The sequence below is a fragment of the Atta cephalotes genome (assembly GCF_000143395.1).
Source record: "Atta cephalotes unplaced genomic scaffold scaffold00093, whole genome shotgun sequence".
NCBI classification, from domain to species: Eukaryota; Metazoa; Arthropoda; class Insecta; order Hymenoptera; family Formicidae; genus Atta; species Atta cephalotes.
In genome coordinates this window covers 271,124-296,250 of record NW_012130157.1, presented here as the reverse complement: position 1 = coordinate 296,250, position 25,127 = coordinate 271,124, and the positions used below count along the sequence as shown (strand labels likewise).

General features: G+C 33.3%; 1 protein-coding gene across 1 annotated transcript in view; it reads right to left on the bottom strand.

The window, feature by feature from the left end:
• Positions 1–19,975, bottom strand: part of LOC105624890 — a 34,433-nt gene extending 14,458 nt beyond the window's left edge. Inside the window, exons 1-2 of the mRNA XM_012206239.1 lie at positions 19,896–19,975; positions 19,515–19,749 (exon numbers count right to left, since the gene is read on the bottom strand). Of these exons, the coding sequence (XP_012061629.1) occupies positions 19,515–19,749; positions 19,896–19,975 (315 nt within the window). The remainder of the gene's footprint in view (positions 1–19,514; positions 19,750–19,895) is intronic.
• Between the last annotated feature and the right edge of the window lie 5,152 nt (positions 19,976–25,127).

The following is a 25,127-nucleotide window of genomic DNA, read 5'->3' as shown; positions in this document are numbered from 1 at the left end:
CACATATATATATATATATACAGGATAATCTAGGAATTTAAATACAAAAGTTACGGGAGCGTATAAAGGAATAAACTAAATAAAGAAAAAAAGTTACTGTAGAGATATGCTCGATTTTGCTTCGTTTTTGTACTATCTCTAAAATATTATCGTCACTAAAATCGTACACGAAAATAATAATAATTCCGTTTTCAGATAAAAACTTTTTTTGTTTGTTTTTGTCTAGTGGAACCATTTTTTTTACCTGACAGATTGAATGTAGCCAGATATACAGATTTTTTTGGAGACTGACTTCTTATTTAGAAGACATCCACTTCCAGCAACGGATTGAAATATGGTTTCAATTCGACGGGTGTCTAGCTCATATAGCAGAATCATTCGATCTTGGTTAGACAGACATTTTCCACAACGATGGATTGGACGTGGAGGAGTAATATCTTGGTTACCTTGATCACTTGATCTGACACCACCTAGTCTTCTTTGTGTGAGGGAGTTTTCAAGCAAGAAGTTTATTCGTCGTCAATCAATTCAAGAGAACAATTGAGAACAATTGAATTGAGATAATGCACCAAATATCAGTAGATTAGTGTTTAGCTGCAACACGATCTGTCCGTACTAGATGCAATGTTTATATTGTTGCAAGAAGTCAAAATTTTCAACAATATCTACATTAAGCAAGTGAATAAATACAACGTAAATGAGTAGTGAGAAAGTACAAAAATGAAAACTACGTTTTATCTTTTTTGCAATTTTCTCCAAAACGAAGTAAAAATGAGTACATATCTACGGGATTTTTTCTTAAATTATCGATCCCTTACACGCTCCCAAAGTTTTGACATTTAGATTTTAGACACTTTGTATATAGGGTGTCCAAAAATTTTTGCTAATCGCTTTTGTATAGATAGAGCAGACTAAACTGAGTCGAAAAGTCCTCTACCATTTTGCAATGCTCGCAATAGTTAACGAGATTAACGAGATATTGATCGTTAAAGACAGCCGAATAAGTGCGTTCGTTCGGCCTACTGCCAAAGCGTATGCCCATTAATGGCTCGCCAGGAGTGAGAATAGCTTGGTAGGTGCGCCGGTCAAGTCATGACATGAAGGCTCGCGGCCGCATGCGCGGCATGGGGCATTTGACAGCCAGACAGTCCTTTCTCCCAGCGCGCCAAGCAATTGCGATGGCAGATATTCGGTCCTTTAGAAATTAATATCTCAATTGCGAAAATTAAAAAATGATTGAGAACTTTTCGAGAGCTCAATTTAGTTTCCACTTTAAAACGGTTCATTGCGCTAACTCACGGTTTTTTTATACTATGTATTGATTTTAATAATCGTTATGGATATTTTTTAATTTCGTAAATGTTGAGAATGACACAATGTAGGTCGAAACGTTAATTAGATGACAAGTTTCATCGGTTTAATTAAATAATATATTTTTTATACGTTATGCATATCATATGCATACGCATAAAAAATATATTATTTAATTAAATCAATGAAACTTGTCATGTGAATTAGCGCAACAAATCATTTTAAAATGAAAACTGAAAATTGAGCTGGAAAAGTTCTCAACCATTTCCCAATTTTCGCAATCGAGATATTAATTTCTAAAGCGCCGAATCTCTGCTATCACAATTGCTCGGCGCATTGAGAGTGGGGACTGCTTGACTATCAAGCTCCCCGCGCTGCGCATATCGCCACGAGCCTCTATGGGTGCGTTCCGTTTCTTGCATGAAATGCATAAGTATTTAATGCATGGTATGGAGTGGGTAGGGTATATTCCGTTTCTCCAATACACTCCATGCAGTTTTAGTAATGGATTCATAGTGAATTCATGTAGTGAACATGGACAACAATTTAAAATTAATTGAATTACAAATACATTCAATAATTACTGTTACATTTTCTTTTTTGACAAAAGAAGAAGATTTATATTTTTCGAGCAGCACTTACAATCTTATTCTGCAGGAAAAGAAAAATAAAACGTATTATCGAAATGTCCAAAAGGATGTTTAATACCTATTTCTAAAATATTAGAAATTTAACAAAAATTTTACAGATTATTCTTACATATGTTCAGATACTTATAACAAAATCTGAAATCGATTCATTATGAAGCAACTTGAAGTTATAAGAGTTTCAAATATAAAGATTTTAAGGTTAGATTTGAGATACTGTCACTGTTAAAAATTTTTCATTTTTTTCAGAAATAATTAGCAATAGAAATTCAAAAGTTTCTGCATTTTAGTTATCAGTAAATGATAAGATTCTGTATACAATCTTTATTATTCAAACCATATGAAAATAATACATATTCATCAAAATTAAATTTCAGAAACTTTTTGCTACAATTATACATACAAAACATCTTTAAAATCCGTTATTTTTATTTTCCTCTATCTATCTTGTAAGGATATGACTAACAAACTTAACCTCTATCATAATCTGCTATTTTATATTCAGAAATTTAAAACGATATGAAAAATAGCAATAATATATCAATATATTAATTTTTCAGTATTATATAAATCAAGGACTAAAAACTGATATTCTGTACGCAAAACTAAGATCCAAATACTAGTATTGGACGTTAAATACCGATATTTAATCGAAATTTTCATAATATCAGTATATATGCATAATTTTTCGGTAATACCAGAGTATTATATCATACATATATTACATAATACAATATATGTATATATAATATATGAAATGTTAAATTTTTGGGTATTCTGAGTACCTACTTACGTATCTTTAACCCTTACGTAATTTTGAGTATATTCGCCCCAGCCGAACTACCCATGATTTCAGTTTCGCGCTAAAATATGTTGAATGCATAAGCTGCATGAACTGCTTCAGCTCGAGAGGTGAGGCACTTCATGTGACCTCATGCACCGGAAGAGGCAGAGTCATGCAATTGATAGGTTGAATCATGCATGCAGCGAGTATGCATGAAGAGAAACGGAATTATGCTTCTATGCTCATACAAGAAACGCATCTCATGTCTTGATCGGCACGTTTGCTAAGCTATTTCCACTCCCTACAGCCCACGTGCCGAGCCATTAATGAGCGTACGCTTTGGCATTAGTAGCTCGAACGGACGCACTTATTCGGCTATCCTTAACGATTAGTATCTCGTTAACGTGTTACATTGCAAAATGGTACAGGACTTTTCGACTCAGATTAATCCGCTCTATCTACACAAAAGCAAAAACTTTCGGGACACAATTGGCAAAAACTTTCGGGACATCCTGCAGATAACTCATACAAAGTGTTCTAAAAAAGTAAGAATACCTGAATATCTCGGAAAATATAAGTTTTATAAAAAGTGTTTCAGACAAAAGTTGTAAAAGATCTATTTACTAATCATATCAGTTTGATCTCGGGTGGAGACCTCGAGATCCAAGATCAGATCAAGGTCATTGATTTTTTAAAATGGACGCCCTATTTTTGATTCGAGAATCTTATAGATATCGAGTAATTTTCAAAATATCAAAATAAAGTTATTTTTCATAGTACTTTTCGAATTACTAAGGAAGCCTTAAGTACAAGGTCTAACTATGACGGGCAAAAAACTTGTGACTATAATCAAAGCTTTGAGTTCATGATGACTCGTGTTGCTTCTACGCAGAGAACGCGGTAATGTTTGACGGAGTAATCAATTTATCTTTTTTTACGGTCTTACAATTACAGCTAGGACTTATACCTTATACCTGTGAACTTATACCTGTGGAATAGTCTTAAGTATCAAGAATAATTTTCATTGCTTTCTTTTTCACTGAAAAAATACTACCAACATGCATTATCCGAAGCGTACAGGGCGTGTGTCACAGAAACTAACACTATCTTGCTAAAACCTCGTCAATCGGGAAACATGTCGTGCGCATGTGCGCACAACCTTGATTTTTATATGTCGGCTGTGAAACGTCGGCTGCCGAATATCATTGTTGTTTCGAAGATGGTTGAGATGACTTATTACCTACGTCAAGAAAGCGGGTATAATATAGAATGCCGCGAGATGAATTCGTTTCCTGTAAGGAGAAAATAACACGAACCTCTATAAAAAGGGATATGCACAGGGTTGGGTAAGTTAACTTTTTTTTAAAACTAAGTTAAGTTAAAGTTAACAACTTGGAAAATTTAACTTAATATAAATTAATTTATAATGAAATTAATTGAATTAAAAGTTAAGTTAAAAAAAAGTGAAAATTGAAAAATTAAATTTTTTTTATGTTTTTTTATTTTAAGATTCCAGGGTTTCAGTCTTACAAATAACGGAAATGACAAAAATATATTTCATTTAGAAAATACTCCATATTTTATTTACATGTTTTGTTTATATATACTGTTTACATAGACCATATATATTGATTGAATATTTTGTTCATATATACTTATTAAATTTAACTAATAAAGCCATTTCGAAATTTTTGTCATCAGACATCTTTCCTCGCAAGTTATCGAATGAGTCCTTCTGCACTGAATAGCCAACGTGAGCCAAACATGATATTGATATGCTGTATTTTAATAATAAGGAATAATAGATTTCAACCTACCAGAAACTAGATACATTGAAATACAGGTTTCTGACAGATTGAAATCTGGGGGTCGATTGTGTGATTTAAAATAAGGTGAAAATCACAAAAGTGACCAAATTCACTAGAATATTTATAATTTCAATCAACATCTAATAAATTTGCTCTCTTTTGCAATTTTTATCTCATTTTAAGCTATTGCTATTGCCGCGTATTATGTCTGAAACTTAACTTAAAAAAAATAAAATAAAAAATTAATAGTTATGGATAAAATGTAACTAAATAAAGTTAAAAAGTTAAAATGGAACTAATTGTCTAAAATGTAACTTGTAATTGTAAAATGTAATTGTAAGTTAATTTAAAATTAATTAACTTTTTAACTTTTTAACTTAATTTTTATCTTTTTAACTTAGCACTACTCAACTCTGGATATGCAAATCGAGTTCGACAATCAGCATTCTCAATCAAAGTGTGTGTGGGATTGTGAAAGTGCTTTCTTTAATACAGTTAGCTTCTGTGCACTCTATATGTTTTAGATAATATTATAATGTCGGCGATATTTTTTAAATTTGAGTGAAGAAGAAAACAAAATTATTCCTACTGATACTTAATAAAGATCAGTGTAGCGTCGATGCATTGGTTTTTGAACATTAATTAAACTTCATTTTTCATTTTTTTTATTTTTTTCACTGAAATTAAGCAATTTCCAATTTTTTGTACGTTTTGCATCATAAATCATAATGGCCACTACGAAAGAAATCTTATAGCTATTCGGCAAATTTTAAATATATTGTAGGATATTTAAAAGCACAAGAAAAACGTAAAGAATAAATTTTTGTCGATGATCCACACAACTGTTTTTCGAGTAAAAATAAAAAATAAAACGTTGCTAATTTTCTTACGATACCACTTAAAACATTTGTATCATGTGTTTCTTAAAAAAAATTGGCAACTACACGATCAAAGAGCAAAGTTTGAACTTTAGAAATCTTTTTTTAAAATTGCTGTATGGTGATTTTTAACAAAGTCAAAATACTCATTTTTTATTTAATCCAATTCAATGACAAAAAATCGTAAAAACATTTAAAAAAAAAGATTTTGTAGGGAAAACTTTAAGATTTTATATGAGAAAGTTGAAAGTTTTGCAGATTCTTTTTAGGCACATGTCAAGCCCACAAAGTGAGATAAAGATTTCTCATTTCGTTCAGTTTATAGTTTTCTATGTGTAAAAATTACTAAACTCACATGGAAACAAACATGGAAACTAAAAGAATGCAGTAACCTTTCGAAAGAGATTTGAAATTTTAAAACTCTTTTTTTAAATTCAAATTTCGTTTATTTTTAACAAAGTTACAACTGTCTGAATTTTGCCTATTTTTTACAAAAAATTAAGTGTTCCTCTAATTTTTGTGAATAGTGTACATAGAAATTTGAGTTATAAAAATGTGATATTATTATGACCATTGCACAATGATTACAAGAACAGTAATATCATATTTTTAGCTCAAATACATACATTTTATTTTTTTAAATTGGCAATTATATCACTCAATAGAGCAACGTTTCAGTTTTAAAAATGTGTGTCTTTTTAATTGCAATACGATGATTTTTAATGGATTTTTATAAACAATCAAAGTCAGAATGTTGTTCCTTTTTCTTAACTCTCGAATAACTCAAGAATAAATAATCATAGAAATATTTTTAAAATACGGTTTTGTAAGAAAAATTCCAAACTTTTACACCATAGATAAACGAAAATTTTCGCAAATTTTTTTTAGACGTGACACATCCAAAAAAGTGAAAGAAAAATTTCCATTCATAGTTTTTTAGAATCGTTGATTTTTTACCCTGTGAGAAAATTATTGACTTCATACCTAATTGGATTATAACGTGTGCAATCGATAATGTTCTCATAGGATAAAAAGCTGGTTCGACGATTCTGATTCACCCTGTTTAAAAATAACAAAACTCACATAAATTTAAAAATGTATGTAATAATGAGTATTCGAAAGAGATTTCAAGCTTTTTTTTAATTTAAATTTTGATCATTGTTAACGAAAAATTACATATATAATGTTGAGCTAACAAAATATCGCAGAATTTTTTCTCCAATCCAATATTAAGAGAAAATTATACTATAAAGTTTTAAATATGTTCTAATTTTATTGGTTATAAAAGACTTATGTTAAATAAACTTAAAATCTTAATAAATATAAAATTTTAAATAAAATCTTAATAAACTAGATATATAAATAATGATATATTTAATTTAAAAATAACTTTGTTTTCCAGATATTTGTTTCATTCCTAAGTTGTTTCTGAATTTAGATGCTATTGTTAGCAGAAATTTTTCGTCTTCTCTGCCGAACATGTTGAAACGTGTATTCTTAACGATATTTTTGAAAATTTAAAAATGTCTTTACATGGAATATTGAGTAATGAAAATATTATTGTCACAGAATAACATATTCATAATAATAAAGTATTAATTTAATTAAAACTTAGATACTATTCTATACAATTTTAATCAAATTTAAACAAACTAGCTTGTTTCTTAAAAAATTCACTTTTTTTCTCATTATTTTAAAACTTATTATTCTCACTTTTTTGGAAGCACTGAGCTGGCAGCAAGCCTGTACAATGCATCATTACATTCTTATTGTTCGCTAACTCTACTTACTGCGTTCAGCGGACTCAACAGTTGAATGAACGCTGCTATTGATATATTCTACCAGATCTAAAAAATGTTGATTGGATGATTCAAAAGAAAACATCAATAACGGTTAAACAACAATGTTATTAAATGGAATGTTAAAAGGATGAAATGATCACTATGTTGAACTGTTCAATAGGTTGCTTATTGAAAGGCACCCGAAAGGCAACATTACGTACAACATTACACGCAATTAACTAACATTTTCTATTTCTTGGAAGATGTTATATGTGACTTAGCTGACTAATTCAGCCAACATTAAAATTAAGTGAAATTTAGTGTGCAGAGACGTCAAATTAGCTCACTTAAATCGATGTCGAGGACATTAGGTTAAATTTAGTTTAAAAAACATTCAGTTTTGCCGACGTTGGCTTTGCAAATTAAATTGTCGACATCGGATTTGGATAATTATAACGACGTTGACAAAGCCAACGACGGAATGACATTTACAATTAATATCAAGCTACAACTTGTCAACAATCTAATTTTAACTAGAAATGTACCAATTTTGTAGATATAATTGATATGAATTTAGTATAATATTGGTCGTTAATCAAATAGTTATATCGTATTGCTTGGGTTGTATTTTACTAAATGTATTATTGTATTTAAATATATTACGTATTTATGTTTTTATGGAAGATGTTACTTTTTTAAAATGAGATTTAAGAAAAAAATTAATTATATATTAATTATATGTATTAATTATATTCTTTGTTTGTTAAATTTTATGTAATGATTTAAGTAAACAATATGAGTGCATGTATATTTAATGTATTTAGATATATTAGATACATTAGTTCGAAATGTATATAAATATATAGAAAACGTTGAAGCGCTTATGAAAAGCATCTAAAAAGTTTTAATGTGAATTATTGACACATCTCCTTTGTACTAATTAATATTGAAACGAATATGCAACTGTGTTATTTATTCTGATTTAATGAATAGAGATAATCCAAAACTTAATGATTTAAATCTCTTGATCTCTTTCTCACTTTCAAGTACTTTTCCAATTATTATATAAAGATAAAAGTACAAACGTGTTCGTACATACATAAAGTTGATTTCCTAAAAATCTATGATTATGTTTACACGGCAACTATTAATTGGATTTAGTGATATCCGTAATTGTAACCCTCGAAATATGTATTCGTTTACATTTTAATTTATCCTACTAATGTAATAAAAATAATTATAATAATTAATTCTTCAATTATATATAATATAAGCTCGTAGCATTCAAGATTGATAATATAAATATAGCAAATTAATATGTAGAGATAAAAAAACCAAGCAAGTAAATAGAGATAAAGAGTAAGATAAACAGTAAGAGTAAGACTAAATGTAAAGATAAAGAGTAAGTATATTACTTGGCAAAAATAAAAGGAGCATAAATTGAATATAAGAGAAGACTAACAAAAGCGTTTACGCTTCTTTTACGTTTCATCGTTCCAATTTTCCTAGAAGCTTCGTTTACGCTTTTGTTACTATCCTCTTACATTCGACTTATGTGATTCTTCTTTTTTTCGATTTTTATTATTTTAGTCAGGGTAAAGATAAATATAACATGTAAAGATAATAAGTAAGAGAGACACTAAAATTTGAAAATTTAAAAAGAATTAAAAAATTTTCTTCCGCATTGTCAAAGGATTTTGTGTTTCAAAAAAAATAGAAAATTGTTTAAAAATCTCAATTTTTTTCTTGACTTTTCATGTATTGGATTATTCGGAAAGTTCGTGCCGATGTTGAAGGAAAATTAAAACGCAGAAGATTTAAATTTTAGTATACATTTATTAAATTATATAGATTAGTCGGCACGAACTTTCCGGACAATCCAATATACACTGTCGCACATTTGCATCATATTGCATTTCTAATTTTCACAGAAGTTATGAGAATTTTGAATAAAAATTAAGTTATTAATAAATTTCCAAGTCAGTGATTTATAAACATATAAATGCGATATATTTTCATTTTTATCTTCATTTTACACATGTTTCGACGAATATATATAATGATATTATTACATACATCTTCTTTCGTTTTTCACGTTCGTGTTTATTAATTGAAATACACCGGATATCCGGAAAATTCGGTATTCTGTATTCGGTACTTTATTTTTTACTATCCGGTTGAATAACCGAAAATCATTAGTATTAGGTGTACAACTTTGCTTCCGCCGTTTTTTTTCCGAAATTCGAGGCTTTATTGTAAAAAACTGATTATACATTTATGATTCAAAGTATTGTTTATCGCTGGCCACTACTTTCTCCCATCTTTCGGATAGCGTACGAATCCCGCGTCGAAAAAACTGGTCATCTTTTGAGGCTATCCACGAATCAATCCAATTTTTTACTTCTTCATAAGACCGGAAGTGCTGGTCAGCCAGGCCGTGTGCCATTGATTGAAACAAGTGATAGTCAGAGGGAGCAACGTCTGGAGAATACGGCGGGTGGGGTAGGACTTCCCATTTCAATGTTTCCAAGTATGTCTTGACCACTTTCACAACATGGGGTCGAACATGTCATTCTGCAAAATCACTTTATCGTGTCTCTCATTGTATTGCGGCCGTTTGTCTTTCAATGCTCGGCTCAAACGCATCAATTGCGTTCGATACCGATCGCCTGTGATTGTTTCAGTCGATTTTAACAGTTCATAATACACTACGCCGAGCTGGTCCCACCAAATACAGAGCATGACCTTGGACGTCAAAATCACCGTTCTTGAAGCGTTGAAACCACTCACGACACGTTCTTTCACTAATAGCGACCTCACCATAAGCATTTGAGAGCATTCGATGAGCCTCAGCCGCAGATTTCTTCATATTGAAGCAAAAAATTAAAACCTCCCGCAAATGACGAGAATTTGGCTCGTAAATTGACATTTTCAATCGAGAATAACTTTATGATGCAGACACAAATCGACTAATGTTTCTATGGGGTTATGTTGACAGATGCCCAAGTTTATTGTATGACGTCTATGATCTATTTATTTCGACCACTACTTACCGCTAAAGCCTATAGGAAAACGGCGGAAGCAAAGTTGTACTCCTAATAGTATCCGAGAAATTATTTTTTTATCCTCGGCCAAAATTGAAAACGAATATTCGCTATTTATTTAATAATTTGAAACTGACCGAAACCGAAATTGAAATTTTTTGATAGATCTTTTAGGAACATTATATAATTTTTAAAAATCGTTGAAAAATATTAAAATATTATATGAAATTTATTCACTCTTTTAAGAATAAGATTTTATTAATATTTTATTACTTTTTAAATTATAAGGAAAGAAGAATTTATTATAAATTATAATTTCATGCATTAGACATGTAGCGATTTGACGAGTAAAAAAAGATAAAAGGAAAGGGATAATGCCGGTGTGGTTTGCAACAGTCGGTATCGATCAGTTGATGAAATAATAAAAATATAATTTTTCGATTAATCGTCGGTGCGTTGCAATTTGTACATTTTCAGTTTACTTACCAACATTTTCTCTTAATTTAAAACTAAGCGAAACAGAAATTTCAGTTGGACTCTAGTCTAGTATTCAGCAATACATAGAGGAAAGGCCCCTATTATGAGATATCAAATACATTTTGGGTAAATAGAAATCTATAGGCAGAATTTAAGAAAATAATAGGTCATTTGAAAGGAATTTAATAAGCTTTAAGATAACATTACGTAAAATTTAATTCAATTTTTTTTTTAAAATTAAAGAAATGTAAAAAGTGAGCAGATCGCAATATTCAAAAAGTTGTTGCTCCTAATATGAAATGCCTAGAGAAATCGATAAAACGGAAAGTATATCAATATTGCAATTGAAAAACTTTACTCAATGTTTTTAAAATACAAACAAATACAGCCAGCGTGTGCGACAAATAAGCATGCGATAAATTATCGAAATATGCGATAATATCCAGAACTCGTTTTCAGGTAATTGGAATCCAGCATCGCAGATATAGGCACTCGACGTTCATTCCGGTTGTCTTTTTTATTAATGTACAATAACATTTATATTTTATCAACGATTTTCACTATATAACATAGGAATAGGTTATTTCATATTAGGAATGATCTCATATTATAATTTCCACGTCTTACGGTTTTACGATCATCAATTTAACTTCTGTAATTAATTCAACATATCCTATATTTTTCTATTAGGACGATCTTATTCTATCACTACATGAAGAATTTGTTGCCAAATATTTATTTATTAAGAAATAAACAAAGTTTAAATGCATCTCAATAAAACTTGAAGACATTCAAATTCTAAAATTTTGTTTTACAATGATTACAGACTTAATAATGAATTTTATTAATAAATAGTTTTCAATCCAAGAGCAATAAATTCATGGTGGAACCAATAGATAGTGTTTATTAATTTAGCAGAAACACCGCTCTCATATTAGACGCCTATTTCATAAAGGGGGCTTTCCTCTATATATACAAATACTTTTAAAACGCAAACTTTTAATATAAAATTTAGATAATTGATACAGAATTTTATTCTTTTCAGCGAAATTTCTTGCACAGTTTAAGTTTATGCTGACAATTGAAATCTGAAGACACTGGTAGTGTCTCGGCGCTAAGCTACGCGCAGCGACATTGCTACTTTACGCGAGCCGGCGAGTTGCCAGGAATTGAGATCTCAATAAAAGCTGAATTGACAGATTCTAAGTATGCTCAATCGATTGCATCCGATCTAAATATATAATGAAAGTATTTTTATTATTTCTCTACGAGTCGAGATATTGCGACGCAAAATTCGAATCTGAAACTTTTATATTAAGATTAAGAAACGTAGCCGGTTATAGAGTGAGGATTTGTCCTTTTGGAATTTTTAGCGCAAGAACCATGTAGCGCTGGCAATGCATGATCACGTGTCTATTTTCTGTAGCTGATGATAACTAGTGTACACTTTTGGAATTAAAGTGAGATAGTTTACCAGGTATGTAAATATGAAACTGGAATTTTTTTATAGAAAATACACGTTTATTGCATGAAAATGATAAAAAATATTTTATTCGAAGTATTGCCCATCAGTAGCTATACATTTTTTCCACTTGTTTGACAATTTGTGGATGCCAAAAAAATTGTTGCTCTTTTGAACCAAATCAGTCATCTAGCCATTTTCGTACATCTTCGTAAGAAGTGAAGCACTGCTGAGTAAGTGTGTGTCCCAACGATGCAAATAAGTGGTAATCGGAGCCAAGTCTGGTGAGTAAGCTGCATGAGAAAGTATTTCTCAATCAAATGCCTCAATCGTTTCCTTGACCAGTTTTGCTGTGTGTGATGGTGCATCATGATGCAAAATCACTTTGTGTTGCCTTTTTTGATATTTCGATCGTTTTTTACACAAAACTTGATTCAAATTGATCATTTATTGTCGGTAGCGTTCAGTATTAACGATTTCGCCAGGTTTTAGCAGCTCATAATAGATCACACCTTTCTGATCCCACCAAACACAGAGCATTGTCTTCCGTCCATAGCGATTTGGCCTTGCAGTCGATGTCGATGGTTCGCCTGGAGTTACCCATGATCTTTTACGCTTAGGATTCTCAAAATATATCCACTTTTCATCGTCAGTCACAATTCGATGGAGAAATGACTTTCTTTTGTATCTGGCGAGCAACATTTCGCAAGTGATTTTTTGGTTTTCCTGCTGTCTTTCATTCAGAGGTTCATGCGGAACCCATTTTCCCATCTTCTGGATCTTTCCCATGGAAACGTATGGAGACGGCTTCTCGTGTCACATTCAATTGATCCGCGAGTTGTTGTTGAGTTTGAGTGTCATTCTTATTCAACAAATTTGCAATTCGCTGTCTTCAAACTTGTTCGTTGGTTTCCCACGTTCTTCGTTTCTCATGTCAAAATCGCCACTTTTGAATTTAAACCACTCAAAGCACTGAGATTTACCAAGAGCATATTCACCGTAAGCTTTGACAAACATTCGATGCGATTCTGCAGCAGTCTTCTTCAAATAGTAACAGAAAATCAATGCTGTCCGCAAATCGTAGTTTCCAGACACAAAATTCGACATGTTCATCGCTATTATAAATTATACTGTTGTATGAAACTTGTATTGTTGTAAGTTGAAAACCTTTGTCAGATGTCAGAACAAGGAAATGGCGTCAATGGGCGCCGTCTGATGGTAACTACATTGACAGCTTTGGCCATCTATTGGTAAATTCCGGTTTCATATTTACATATCTGGTAATTATATAATGAGCGAAAAAAAGATTGAATGAAGTTTACTACGTGAACGCCCAAGCGCGTAGCGAGCGCCCCGTACCTCATGTCTTTGAATGTTAGACATTCCTAAACGTTGAATCATTTGGACTGCGCGTGGGGTAAGCGGTGAGAGGAGCGGGAGGCGGAGCCTCTCGAAAATCGGCTGAGAAATCAGGCAAATTTTGCCTGAAATAGATCGATTAACAGAAGCTCGTATAATTCAGTGCAATAGATCTTAAGAATGGATTTTTTTCATGTCGACGTAGAGAAACAAAGCCGTAAGTTTACTGCTTTTGTTACTCATGAAGGGCAATATCACTTTTTGAAAGTACCTTTTGTGCAATTCACCTCCTTTCTTCCAAAGGTTTGTAAATCATATCTTTCGTCCTCTTATTAACGAAGGAATCGTATTGATATATTTAGACTTGATTTAGATTTGATTGTAATAGCGATTGATGTAGAATAAAACGTTTACGTGGAGTTCTTCAAGTAGTAAGTGACGGTTTAGATACCAATAAAAGTAAATGTCAGCTGCTTCAACCGAAGATAGAATATCTTGGATACACAATAACAATAGACAGCAGAAAAGTTTATCCGTCTCTTGATAGTAAAAGCTGTCTTGAATTTCCCAGAGCCAAGCTCATTAAAAGACGTTCAGAGTTTTCTTGGACTCTTCGGTTATTTCTGAAAATTTATCGAGTCTTACGCGATTAAAGCAAAGATTAAAGCAAAACTTCTTAGTAATAAGAAATAAAGCTTAAGAAAGAAAATTCATTCCAGTTTACTCTTAAAGAGAAAGAATCTTTTGAACAATTGAAGTTAGATTTAAGTTGCGGTCCAGTTTTAAAAATATTTAACCCGAAAGGTGAAACCGAATTGTATACTGATACGATTCCGGGGCAATGTTATTGCAAAAAAATCCTGACGATGACAAATGGCATCCGATACATTATATGAGTCATAAGACAACAGAGGTCCAATCCAGATATACGAGCTATGAACTCGAAGTATTAGCGTAATAAAAGCCTTAAACAAATTCCGCTACTATCTCCTGAGAATACGTTTTAAGATTTTTACTGATTATAGCTTTTAAGCAAATGAGAATAAAGCTAAGTTGTCTGCTAAGATTGCAAGATAGGCTTTGTTAATTGAAGAATTCAACCGTGACCGTTGAGCAGGGTTAGCTTTAGAATGAGCTTTAGAATGACATGTTGATTCTCTTAGCTGTTATCCGATTGTGGCGATTAGTAGTGGAGATAATATTCTAGTTAGAAATACTCATTAGAAATAATTAGAAATACTCAGGAAAATGATTCGGAGTTACGGGCTATTATGGAAGTTCTGAAAGAGAAATCATATAATGATTACATTTTACACAATGATATGTTGTATATAATAAATATAAAGATGGTTAAGAGTACTGGTGATACCGCGAAACATGCAAAATGAAGTGATTCAGATGGCTCATAGTAAAGGTCATTTCTCGATCAAGCGCACAGAGAAAGCTATTAGCAGAAATTTTATATATCAAAGCTCATGATGAAAATTGAAAATATAATCGAATTGCATATCTTGTCTGTTAGGCAACAAGAAAACGGATAAACCCGAAGGTTTCCGTAATCCATTGACGAAAGGTGATGCGCCATACATACCACTTAAATCATTTGGGATTATTGGATTCCACCAATAAAAATTATAATCACATTTTAGCCGCAGTGGATAGCTTTACTAAATTTATTTGGCTGTATCCCACTAAATTTACGATGTCGAAAGAAATGGTTGCTTTTGTTACAGTTGCAGAGCCAAATGTTTGGAAACCCGTCCTACATTATCACTGATAGAGACATCGCATTTTCCTCCTCAGAGTTTGAGAATTATTGTAAAGAACAGGGAATTAAGCACGCAATGGTCATCAACGGTTTACTGCGAGCGAACGGACAGATGGAAAGAGTTCATATGATTATTCCAGTGTTAACGAAACTCTCAATGAGCGATCTCCAAAGTGGTACAAATATATATCGACAATCTAGCAAACGTTAAACTCTATCTTTCAAAGGAGTATTGGCATGATTCTATTTACTAACTAGAATTAGAAATTAAAAGATGATTTAACAGTTAAAAATGCACTTAAAAGAGAATTCCAGTTGCAATTCGAGCAGGATCGTGACCAATTGCGAACGCTAGCTAAGAATCAAATATTTAAAGTACAAGATGAAAATCGCAGAACTTATAACTTAAGAAAACGCAAATCGACTAACTAAGTATAAGGTGAATGATATGATTGCTATTAAAAGAGTGTAAATGGGCTCTGATAAGAAACTTTGCGCTAAATATCTTGATCCTTATCAAATTGTAAAAGTCAAACCTAATAATTCTTGCGACGTAAAGCGTGAGGTGCCTGGCAAAGGTCCATAAGAATAAATACATGTGCCGAGTACATAAAATCATGATTTATTGTACTAACTTTTTACTGTGTAACTATTCGAGGCGAATGTTTGTTCAGGATTCTCAAGTAGGAGATGTATAGCGAGTTAGTCATTAACCTTTATAATATTTGTGTTAATAAATTCAGTTATTGTATCAATGTTTTCATTGATACAATAACTTTCATTGTTCATTAACGGTTATTGATTCCGACTATATTTTTCACCCTATAATTCATTAGCCATTTATAATCATCATCGGGATCATGTCACAATGTTTTTTTTGTGATTTGAACGTTTCTTTTCGCAAACATCACATAAAGAAATAAAAAGTTCAATCATAGGTTTCAGGATATAAAACTTATTCTTTAGAGCGTAAAATCTTATCGCGTCCATATTCATGCTTTGTGTATTTTCATAGTATTTTTCAATTGATAAAATATTCACAATAGATTCATTGATATTTTGCCTTCTCAATATCAAAATGTCCTTATCGCCTGCTTCCATGATATCATACTTAGCAATAATATGATATTTCAATGACGATGTTCAGATGTTATAGCTAGTTTTGCATTCTTTATTTCTTGAATAATCTCACATATTCGTTCTTTAATTCATGATTTTTTCAAAGAATCTTGCCGGTTTGTGTAAAAATCATTTAATGTTAAATTGTTTCTTAAAACTTAATTCTTCAGTTTTTTCTGAAGAATTCGTAAATAATTCACTACACAAATCATTATTGTTAGTAATGTCGCAGCACAATGGTTGTTATTGATAGTCATCTTGTCAGACTACCAGCATCTTTACCAATAAAAACAAGACAACTTTTCACCAAACGGCTGGTGATTTTAGACTATATGAAAAAAGACTAGACATTTGGTTAGCCTTTTTGGAGGACGTATATTATTAACCAATAAGGCTAATGTGAGTTAATTCTTCTCACGAAAAGGCTAAAGTGCGTCAGTCTAATTGAGAAACGATCGTTGATTTCGCAAAAAGGTTAAGCCTTTTCACAAAAAGGCTGCGACATATATATATATATATATATATATATATACAATACATATACTCAAATGATAAAAATTATTTTGTAATCAAAAGCTACGAGTCGCTAGATGACAAGTTTGGAAATCAATATAATATTTAATGATTAAATTAGTATATAAAGACATATAAAAACATAATCACGTTTCAACTCCTATCGGGTCATCCTCACCCTACAATTTAATAAAACTAAACAAACTTGCGATTCAATCGTCGACATCGATATAACAGTTCTATCACATATTCCTATTCACAATTTTTTATTAAAACGATTTTACTATTTCTCCTCAAATATTTTAAGTCTATATCCTTGATGTTATTCTTCCTTTTCCATTCTTTAATTGTTGCAGATCTGGAAGAGATGGCAATTCAAAAGTTACCTTATAAACTGAAGTTTTATTTTAGATATGTAGATGACATTCTTTTAGCTGCACCAGAAGAATATTTGAATGTAATTTTTAACTCTTTATGAACGGTTGCAATTCATAATTGAAGTTAATAATGGGAACACATTGCGTTTTCTTGACATAAGGATAATAGTTAAAAATAACGTTATCTTGCTTGATAGATATAAAAAAATCGACTTTTTCGGAAAGATTTTTTAACTTTAACTCTCATTCGATATGCCATAAAAAAGGGATTGTGTGTGGTATGGTTGACAGAACCTTATTACTATCACATCCTATATTCCATCAAAAAAATTTTACTGAAGTGATTCAAATTTTATTTAAGAACGGCTATCCTCTTATTTTTTCAATTATACAGACAAGAATAAAATTTCTTTGTAGTAGGGATTGCAACAATGTCATACGAAACAACAAAAAAGTTGCATCTAATGATCGATACTTTACAGTACCTTATGTTAGAATCATCTCAGAATCTTTTATTTCGATTGCCTTTGGCATAAATGGTTTCCCTTACCATCCCTAATACAAAAGTATATCATTCGTGAAAAGGATGTTTTAGATTATATGTCACATCAAGAGGTAGTATAAGATTTCTTGTCATGATTGTAATGCGATATATGTGCCAGACTAAAAGAAAATTGAAAACTACTAGAATACATGCAAATGATATTAATAAAAGGATCGTTTATCACATTTCCAATTACCGCTTGGAATATGATCATAATTTTAAATGAGACAAGGTAAAAATTTTAGATAATAAATCTGTATATAGTAAAAGACTGATTTCTGAGATGGTTCACATAAAAAGCAACAAATTAAACAAGCAAAGTGACACGAAATCTTTTCCCAATTCGTACATTCCGATATTATAATCTTTATCTCCTTCTGAATTGGTTCTCCTTTTTTTTCCATTATTACTACATGTCCTTTCTAATTGGTTCTCCTTCTCTTCCTTTCATTATATTCTGCAACATAATATTTTTATCTCTTGTCTAATCATTGTTTATTAAATCGTTTGAAAATAACGTATTTGATATAATTATTCTATTTTAATATCTCGGTGATTGTGAATTTATTGCAATTTGGAAATAAAGGTCAATTAAGGTACAAATAATTTATATTTAGATTGGTTTAAGTTATACAATATGATCAAATTATATAATATTAATGTCAATGGTTATTTTAATTTAGATACTGAGAATGCTTTTAATCTTGAAATTGATGAATTTGAATTGCATTACTGTCTACAACAATCAAAGGAAGGAAGAACAATATAAGAAATATGGACATAAAATATTCAAAGAGGAATAATAAAACGCCTTAAACGCCATCGCAAAAATTCGAATAGGAATATGTGATAGAACTATTATATCGATTTCGACGATTAAATCAACAAAACTAATAAAAAAACTAAACATTAAGTTTGTTTAGTTTTATTAAATTGCTGATGATGATTTGATAAGGGTTGAAACATGGTTATGTTTTTATATGTTTTTTATGTACTTCTAATTTAATCATTAAATATTAGATTGATTTCCAACACTCGTCATTTAGTTGCGACTCGCAACTTTGATTACAAATATAATTGTTATGCTGCAACTTTTTTTATTTTGGTTATAACAGTTATGACCTCTGCACATAAACAAAAAAATCTGTTGGACTTTATTAAGTTAGAACTTATTTACATTTATTATTATACTTATTACTTAAATAGAAATCAAATATCTCAGCCAATATAAGATTGTAAAACAAAAACTTTAAGAATAAAAATATTTACTTAGTACGATTTTTTTAAATTGGATCATCACTTCTATCATAGATATGTTCGCAACGGGGTGTTACAGCAGACTGAGCGGCAATCGCTGCTAGACGTTTACACGTGTCTTGCGTGTTTTGTTTTTAATGTAATTGTTCCACTTACTCCTATAGTCTACTAACTCCGGTTTTCCCTACTGATTTTATCAATTTGACATCGGGTGTCTTGGGTGACATCGCCAATGTCAGGTCACATCGATTTCTTTAAATAGAATGCCCTACTATTTACTCCAGAATCTGATAGCTGATGTTAAGAGCTTTTCAAAACAAAATAAAATATATTTTTATTAAATATTTTTCGAATTATATGATTGTAAGTCAGTATTAGGCCATACGCGGACGCAGAGGCGCAGGAAAGATGAAGCGATATTGGCGACTGCGAGAGCCTCGCTAGGCCAAGAAGGCTCTTCGCATAGCCATTCGAGAGGCCCAACGTTGACGCGATCTCGTCTTAGACCTTGATGCCAATCCGTGGGGGTTTCCATACAAAGTGATGACATGCAAGAGCCCCTGAATGCCCCCGCTAGCAGAGAGGATGGCCTCCAAGCTCTTGGAGGAAGTGGTGAACATCTTGTTCCCTATGAGGGATCAATCCATATAATACACTGGTCCGCCGGTGAGATGATCTGAGAAGCTAGGGGTCAGTGAGGACGAGGCGACTCTGGTATATCCGTCTCCGGGAGAGCCCGAAAGCCCTAAGCCCGGACGGCACGTACACGGTCACGTGTGAGCCTTGGCCTTTGGCAAAGTGGATGGCTAGCTGAGGCGGCTGTTCCGTTGCTTCAGAGAAGGTCATTTTCCCCCAGCTTGAAAGAGGATCAATCTAGTCCTCCTCCGCAAAGAAGATAGGCCGATGGAGTTTCCCTTTGCCTACCGTCCCATATGTCTGCTGGATGACGCGATGTCTGCTAAAACGCATCATTGCTCAATGTGTCGTCCAGCAGCCATACGACACTTATGCCGGGAGGAGGTTTCGATCTTCACCCGAGGCAATATGGATTCCGTGAGGGGCGCTTGACGGGATCCGTGATGATGAGAGGGGAGGGAGGAGGGGTGGCAATGGTAGTATCCATCAATATCGTCAACATCTTCAGCATCCTCCCCTGGGACCGGGTGGTCGGTACGCTCGCCTATCATGCCCGACTATCTGGTCGCCATGATTAGGGACTACTTCCGGTAGAACACAAGAAGCTAGTCTACCAGAACAGGGACGTATGATGTACGAGAGGTAGCTGTCGGTGTTCCACTGGGCCTTCTGCTATGGAATATCGAATACGACTCTCTCTCCCGCTGTCATGCGGTGTGTTACACCGACAACACCCTAATCATCGCGGGGAGGCGAGATGGAAGTGATCCATGCCGCTAACGTCGCGATTGACATCGTGGTTGGTTCTGTGAGGAACCTAGGCCTGGAGGTGATGCTCCAAAAGACGGAAGCTATTTTCGTCTATGAAAGAAGGAAGATTGGGGCAATTGCCTCCAGCGGAAGTCCGGTGGAGATTACAGTGGGGCAGATGGGGCTCCAGATGAAATATCTGGGTCTCACCTTCAACGGCCTCTGGGCTCTCACTTCGAGCGACTGGCTTCCAGATTGGGCAGGTTGGCTGATGCCTTGGCTGGCATCATGCCCAACCTTCACGGCCCTGGTGCGGCAGCGCGGCAGGGATACATGCGTCCTAGCGGCGCTCCTCTATGGGGCGCCAGTCTGGGACAGAGAGGTGGCGCGCGACGCCCGGATTCATCAATGTATAAACCGGGTGCAGCGCTGCCTCGTCCTTCGAATATCAAGGGCATACAAGACGATGTCGCATGCCGCCGCGATGAGTCCTCGCGGGTGTTCCTCCCACGGATCTCTTGGGACAACAATTATCGTTGACTGGAGACCGTTCGTATGCGGGGAGAGCATCCGACTCCCACGCCATTGAAGTCGCGAGTGTCGTGACGTACTCCTGGGTCATCGACTAGTGGCAAGAGCGTCTTATGTCAAGCCTGGAGTTTGCCGGCAACAAGGTCGTGAGGTCGGTCCCCACCTTCAGAACTAGATCGTGAAAGGGCACAGTGCCTTCTCGTCTCAAACAGACTCACCAGGCATGAGTATAGAAAGGAGCCGACCACGGCTTGTTATTGTTGACACCGAGGTGGACTTGGCGTTGCATATTGTGGAGGTGTGCCCGGTGTGGAGCGCGGAGCGCGCCCTTCTCATCGAAGCGGTGGACGGGGACCTCTCGCTGTCGGCACTGGTCGAGGCCATGCTAAGCGAAGTGAGAAGCCATGAAAGGTCTCCTCTTTCTATGAAGCTGTTATGCTTCGGAAGGAGGAGGCCGAAAGAGTATGGAAGCAAAGTAGACCCGATCGGAGAGACCGGGGGAGACGTCGGCATGGGATTCTATCGCCCCCCCTCCCCCATAATCGACTAGGCGGCCCGCCTGATCCGTCGACGTGGCGGGATTCTCGGCCGCGACTGAAACGGTACGGCGAGACAGAGCCCTGTTCGGCTCGCTGCCCTGGTCACGAAGACTTAGGAATATGGCGACAACTCTTGGCTACCGCATCCCTAATCAGGACGTGAGCTCGGCGGGGTCACAACGATTACTCCTTGCCGGATGAGGGAGTGGGCCCTAAGCGGTAATTCAGGGTCGCCTCTGCTCCCTCTCACAACATCGAATGGGAGCAGTGTGTCGATTAGATATTGCCTCACCGACGGTCCTAGATAAAGGGCCGGCCGGCAGGCCTTTCTAGGCATTCTAAAAAAATGTTGCACGCGTGCTCAGAGCGCTCTCGCCAACAGGCCTATGGCGAAGGACAGGGGTTTTAATGGGTGCGAGTATCACATAATCCTGGGATCTGTTCCTGCGAACCGAGGGTATGTCTAGGCATTTCCCTCACCTAACCAAAAAAAAGTATTTGTAGGTTCAAATCTTGGCGGCGATTCGATGCGTTTTTCAATAATTAATTGTAGTTAAGAAGCTAAAAATATAAGTATGCGAAACAGTAAATAATAAATTGAACTGAAAAAACAAAAATAAATAATATAATAACAAAAAAATTATTTTTTTCGTTAAGATATAATCATAATCTTTTTATTTCATAAAAAAATAGTTTTTATTTAAGAGCATTTTTTGTTACATATAAAAAATATATTTCTTTCACTTAAAAAAAGAGTTGCAAAATTACATAAATTACATAAATTATTTTCTTAATTCTAATAGCAATAATCAAAAAATTTCTTCAAATCAAAGAAATTGAGTCAATGTCAATAAATAACAAATAAATAACAATTTCATCCATTTATGATGTCACAGTGACAAATTTTGCATTGCCTAACTGTTATATATACATTTCATCTCATATATAATTATTAAATGTTAATCCTGTCGCCATTTCGTATTTAAATCATATCACTGTTATGTAATTATTATATGTAAAATGGGACGAAAAATTTGAGAACAAATTTCTCTACAAATTCACATAACTTTTACATCACTGTTACGATCCAAAAATTAAGATTATGTACGAGTTTGAGATGTATTTGTGTTTGCTGGGCATAGAAAAGAGTGATCAATCATACGCTGCTGTCTGATCATTTGGATAACTAAGTGCGGAGTTCTCGCAATTGGCAATAAAATTACTTAGAAGATCTCTGATATTTCGCTTCCTTCTATACCACTTAGAGACTCACAAAGAATCCTTGATGAAGATCATTCACAATCACCGATTTTGCGAGCACTCCTCATATCGCAACCATTGATTTCGTCTCTTGTCCAAATGCATTCCCAATGGAAACAGTGAATAATTAGAATCTTTTCTGTTAACGACGACGATCTATTATAATTTTCAATTCTCTTTATTTTGCTCACTTCTACCTCAACTTCGCGAAAATTACCCTCTTCTTCCTTTTTTCTTTTTCTCGGCCTTTACTTCGAGATAATTTAGTTCCTTCCTTTTCCTTCCTTTTTTTGTGATTATTCGAAGCGATAAAACACTTTGAGTAATTCGCATCTCTTTCCATTTCTGTGATTATTCGAAGCGATAAAACGCTTTGAGTAATTCGCATCTCTTTCCATTTCTGTGATTATTCGAAGCGATAAAACTTTGAGTAATTCACATTTCCTCGTTTTCAGCAATTTTCAACTCCTTTCTCTGTGTGAACATTTCATATCTTAAATCCATATCCATCTCGATACTATGACTCTTAAATAAAAGAAAATTTCAAATATAGGTGATCAAACGTAATCGATATCACACGAATCGTAGGAAGAAAGCGAAAATTGTGGCTTTACGAGCACAAAACATTTCGATCATCATCAAAATTCTAACAGGAATTTATATAATCGAGAAAATCGACAACTACGGAGGACCTTCTTGCGTGAAAAATATCGAACTCAATTCCCACTAATATTACCGTAGAGGACTTAACCGAATCAGACCATATTCTTACCACCGAATCCCCAACTAATTCTTCCGAACTGTTCTTTAAATTTGAGTTTCCTTCCCCTTCTTATTCTCCAGGACTTCCAAAATCCTCAGCAACCTTTTCTTCATCTTGTTATTTCCTTTAGAAGATAATCGCACTGTAAACGAAATTTTGGCATTCATAGAAAAAGTAATTCAATTCGCATATCCCATCTTACCGTAACTTCACCCAGGCACATAGATACTTATCACCATACTAAAATAAATTGTAACTACAAACACCAATACAATTTAGCCTATAATCTATCTATGTATACATCTATGTATACATCTGTATAAGTACATATATATATACATATTGTTAGTATAAATTGTTAGTATAAATAAAATTTAAATAAGTATATTCAAGCTCCCCCTTCCCCTATAACGGTCGAAGCTAGATCTTTAATGCTTAAATAATTCAATGTGAATTATATATATGTATATACTATAGATAGCTATACCCAAATAGCTATACCCAAATAAGGACAATATGTTACCATTTTGTTGTCACTTATTTTGCATTCAATTTCATCAAACTAAAGCTAAGGTGTTTCCACAAACTGTCTGTTGTTCTGATGTTACATAAAATCTTCCTTAGAATTCAAATTGCTGGCAAGTTGTCACCATGCGTGAACTACGTTCAACGAACGGTGCTTGATATCAAAATGTCGGCAAGTTATTACAATATCAAGATATCAAGACATATGAGGTTTTATTGTCAGCAACTTGATTATTTCGCAATTAGAACATTTTATTATTATCCTTATGTTATCTGTGACAACATATTTTTATAACATATTGTCAACAAGACGATAGTATGCATGATTAATCAAATGTTACAAATATGCTGACATAATGTGAAGTACGCATTTCATATAATATGAGTTTTAATACATTCTCAGCTAACACAAGACCGAAAAGTTGACCCAATTATAATAAGTAATCAATTTTTCATTAGTTAACTCATTTTTTTCACAATTTAGTGATAATTTACATCTATATATTTACATCTATAATTGAGTTTATATTATTGGGTTAGCTTTTTTATCTTGTGTTAGCTGAGAATATTTTAAAAATCATTTTATACAGCATTGTACATATAGAAGTTACGACTGAAAAGTTTAATTAATACAAATATTGATACGCGCGGGAATTTGGATCATAGTTGTGGCATAGGATTATAATTGTGTAAAATTACGATACTTTTTCATAAAGATGGGTTCCAAATTTAGAGAGAAGTACTAACAACATTAATTATGTACTTAAACGAAATGCAATATGAAATCACTATTTATTTTGATATTATAACAAGATAAATAAAAAATATAAAATTTTTGAAAAATAAAATTTCCAAAAACAAACATTTTTATAATTTTTATTCTAAATTTTTATTTAATCTTCACTGGCATCCGTTTGTTCATCTTCATTTTCTTTGTTTTCTATCTCGCGTTCGCGTTGATCGTCATTTAAATTGTCGATTGCTTGGCGATTTT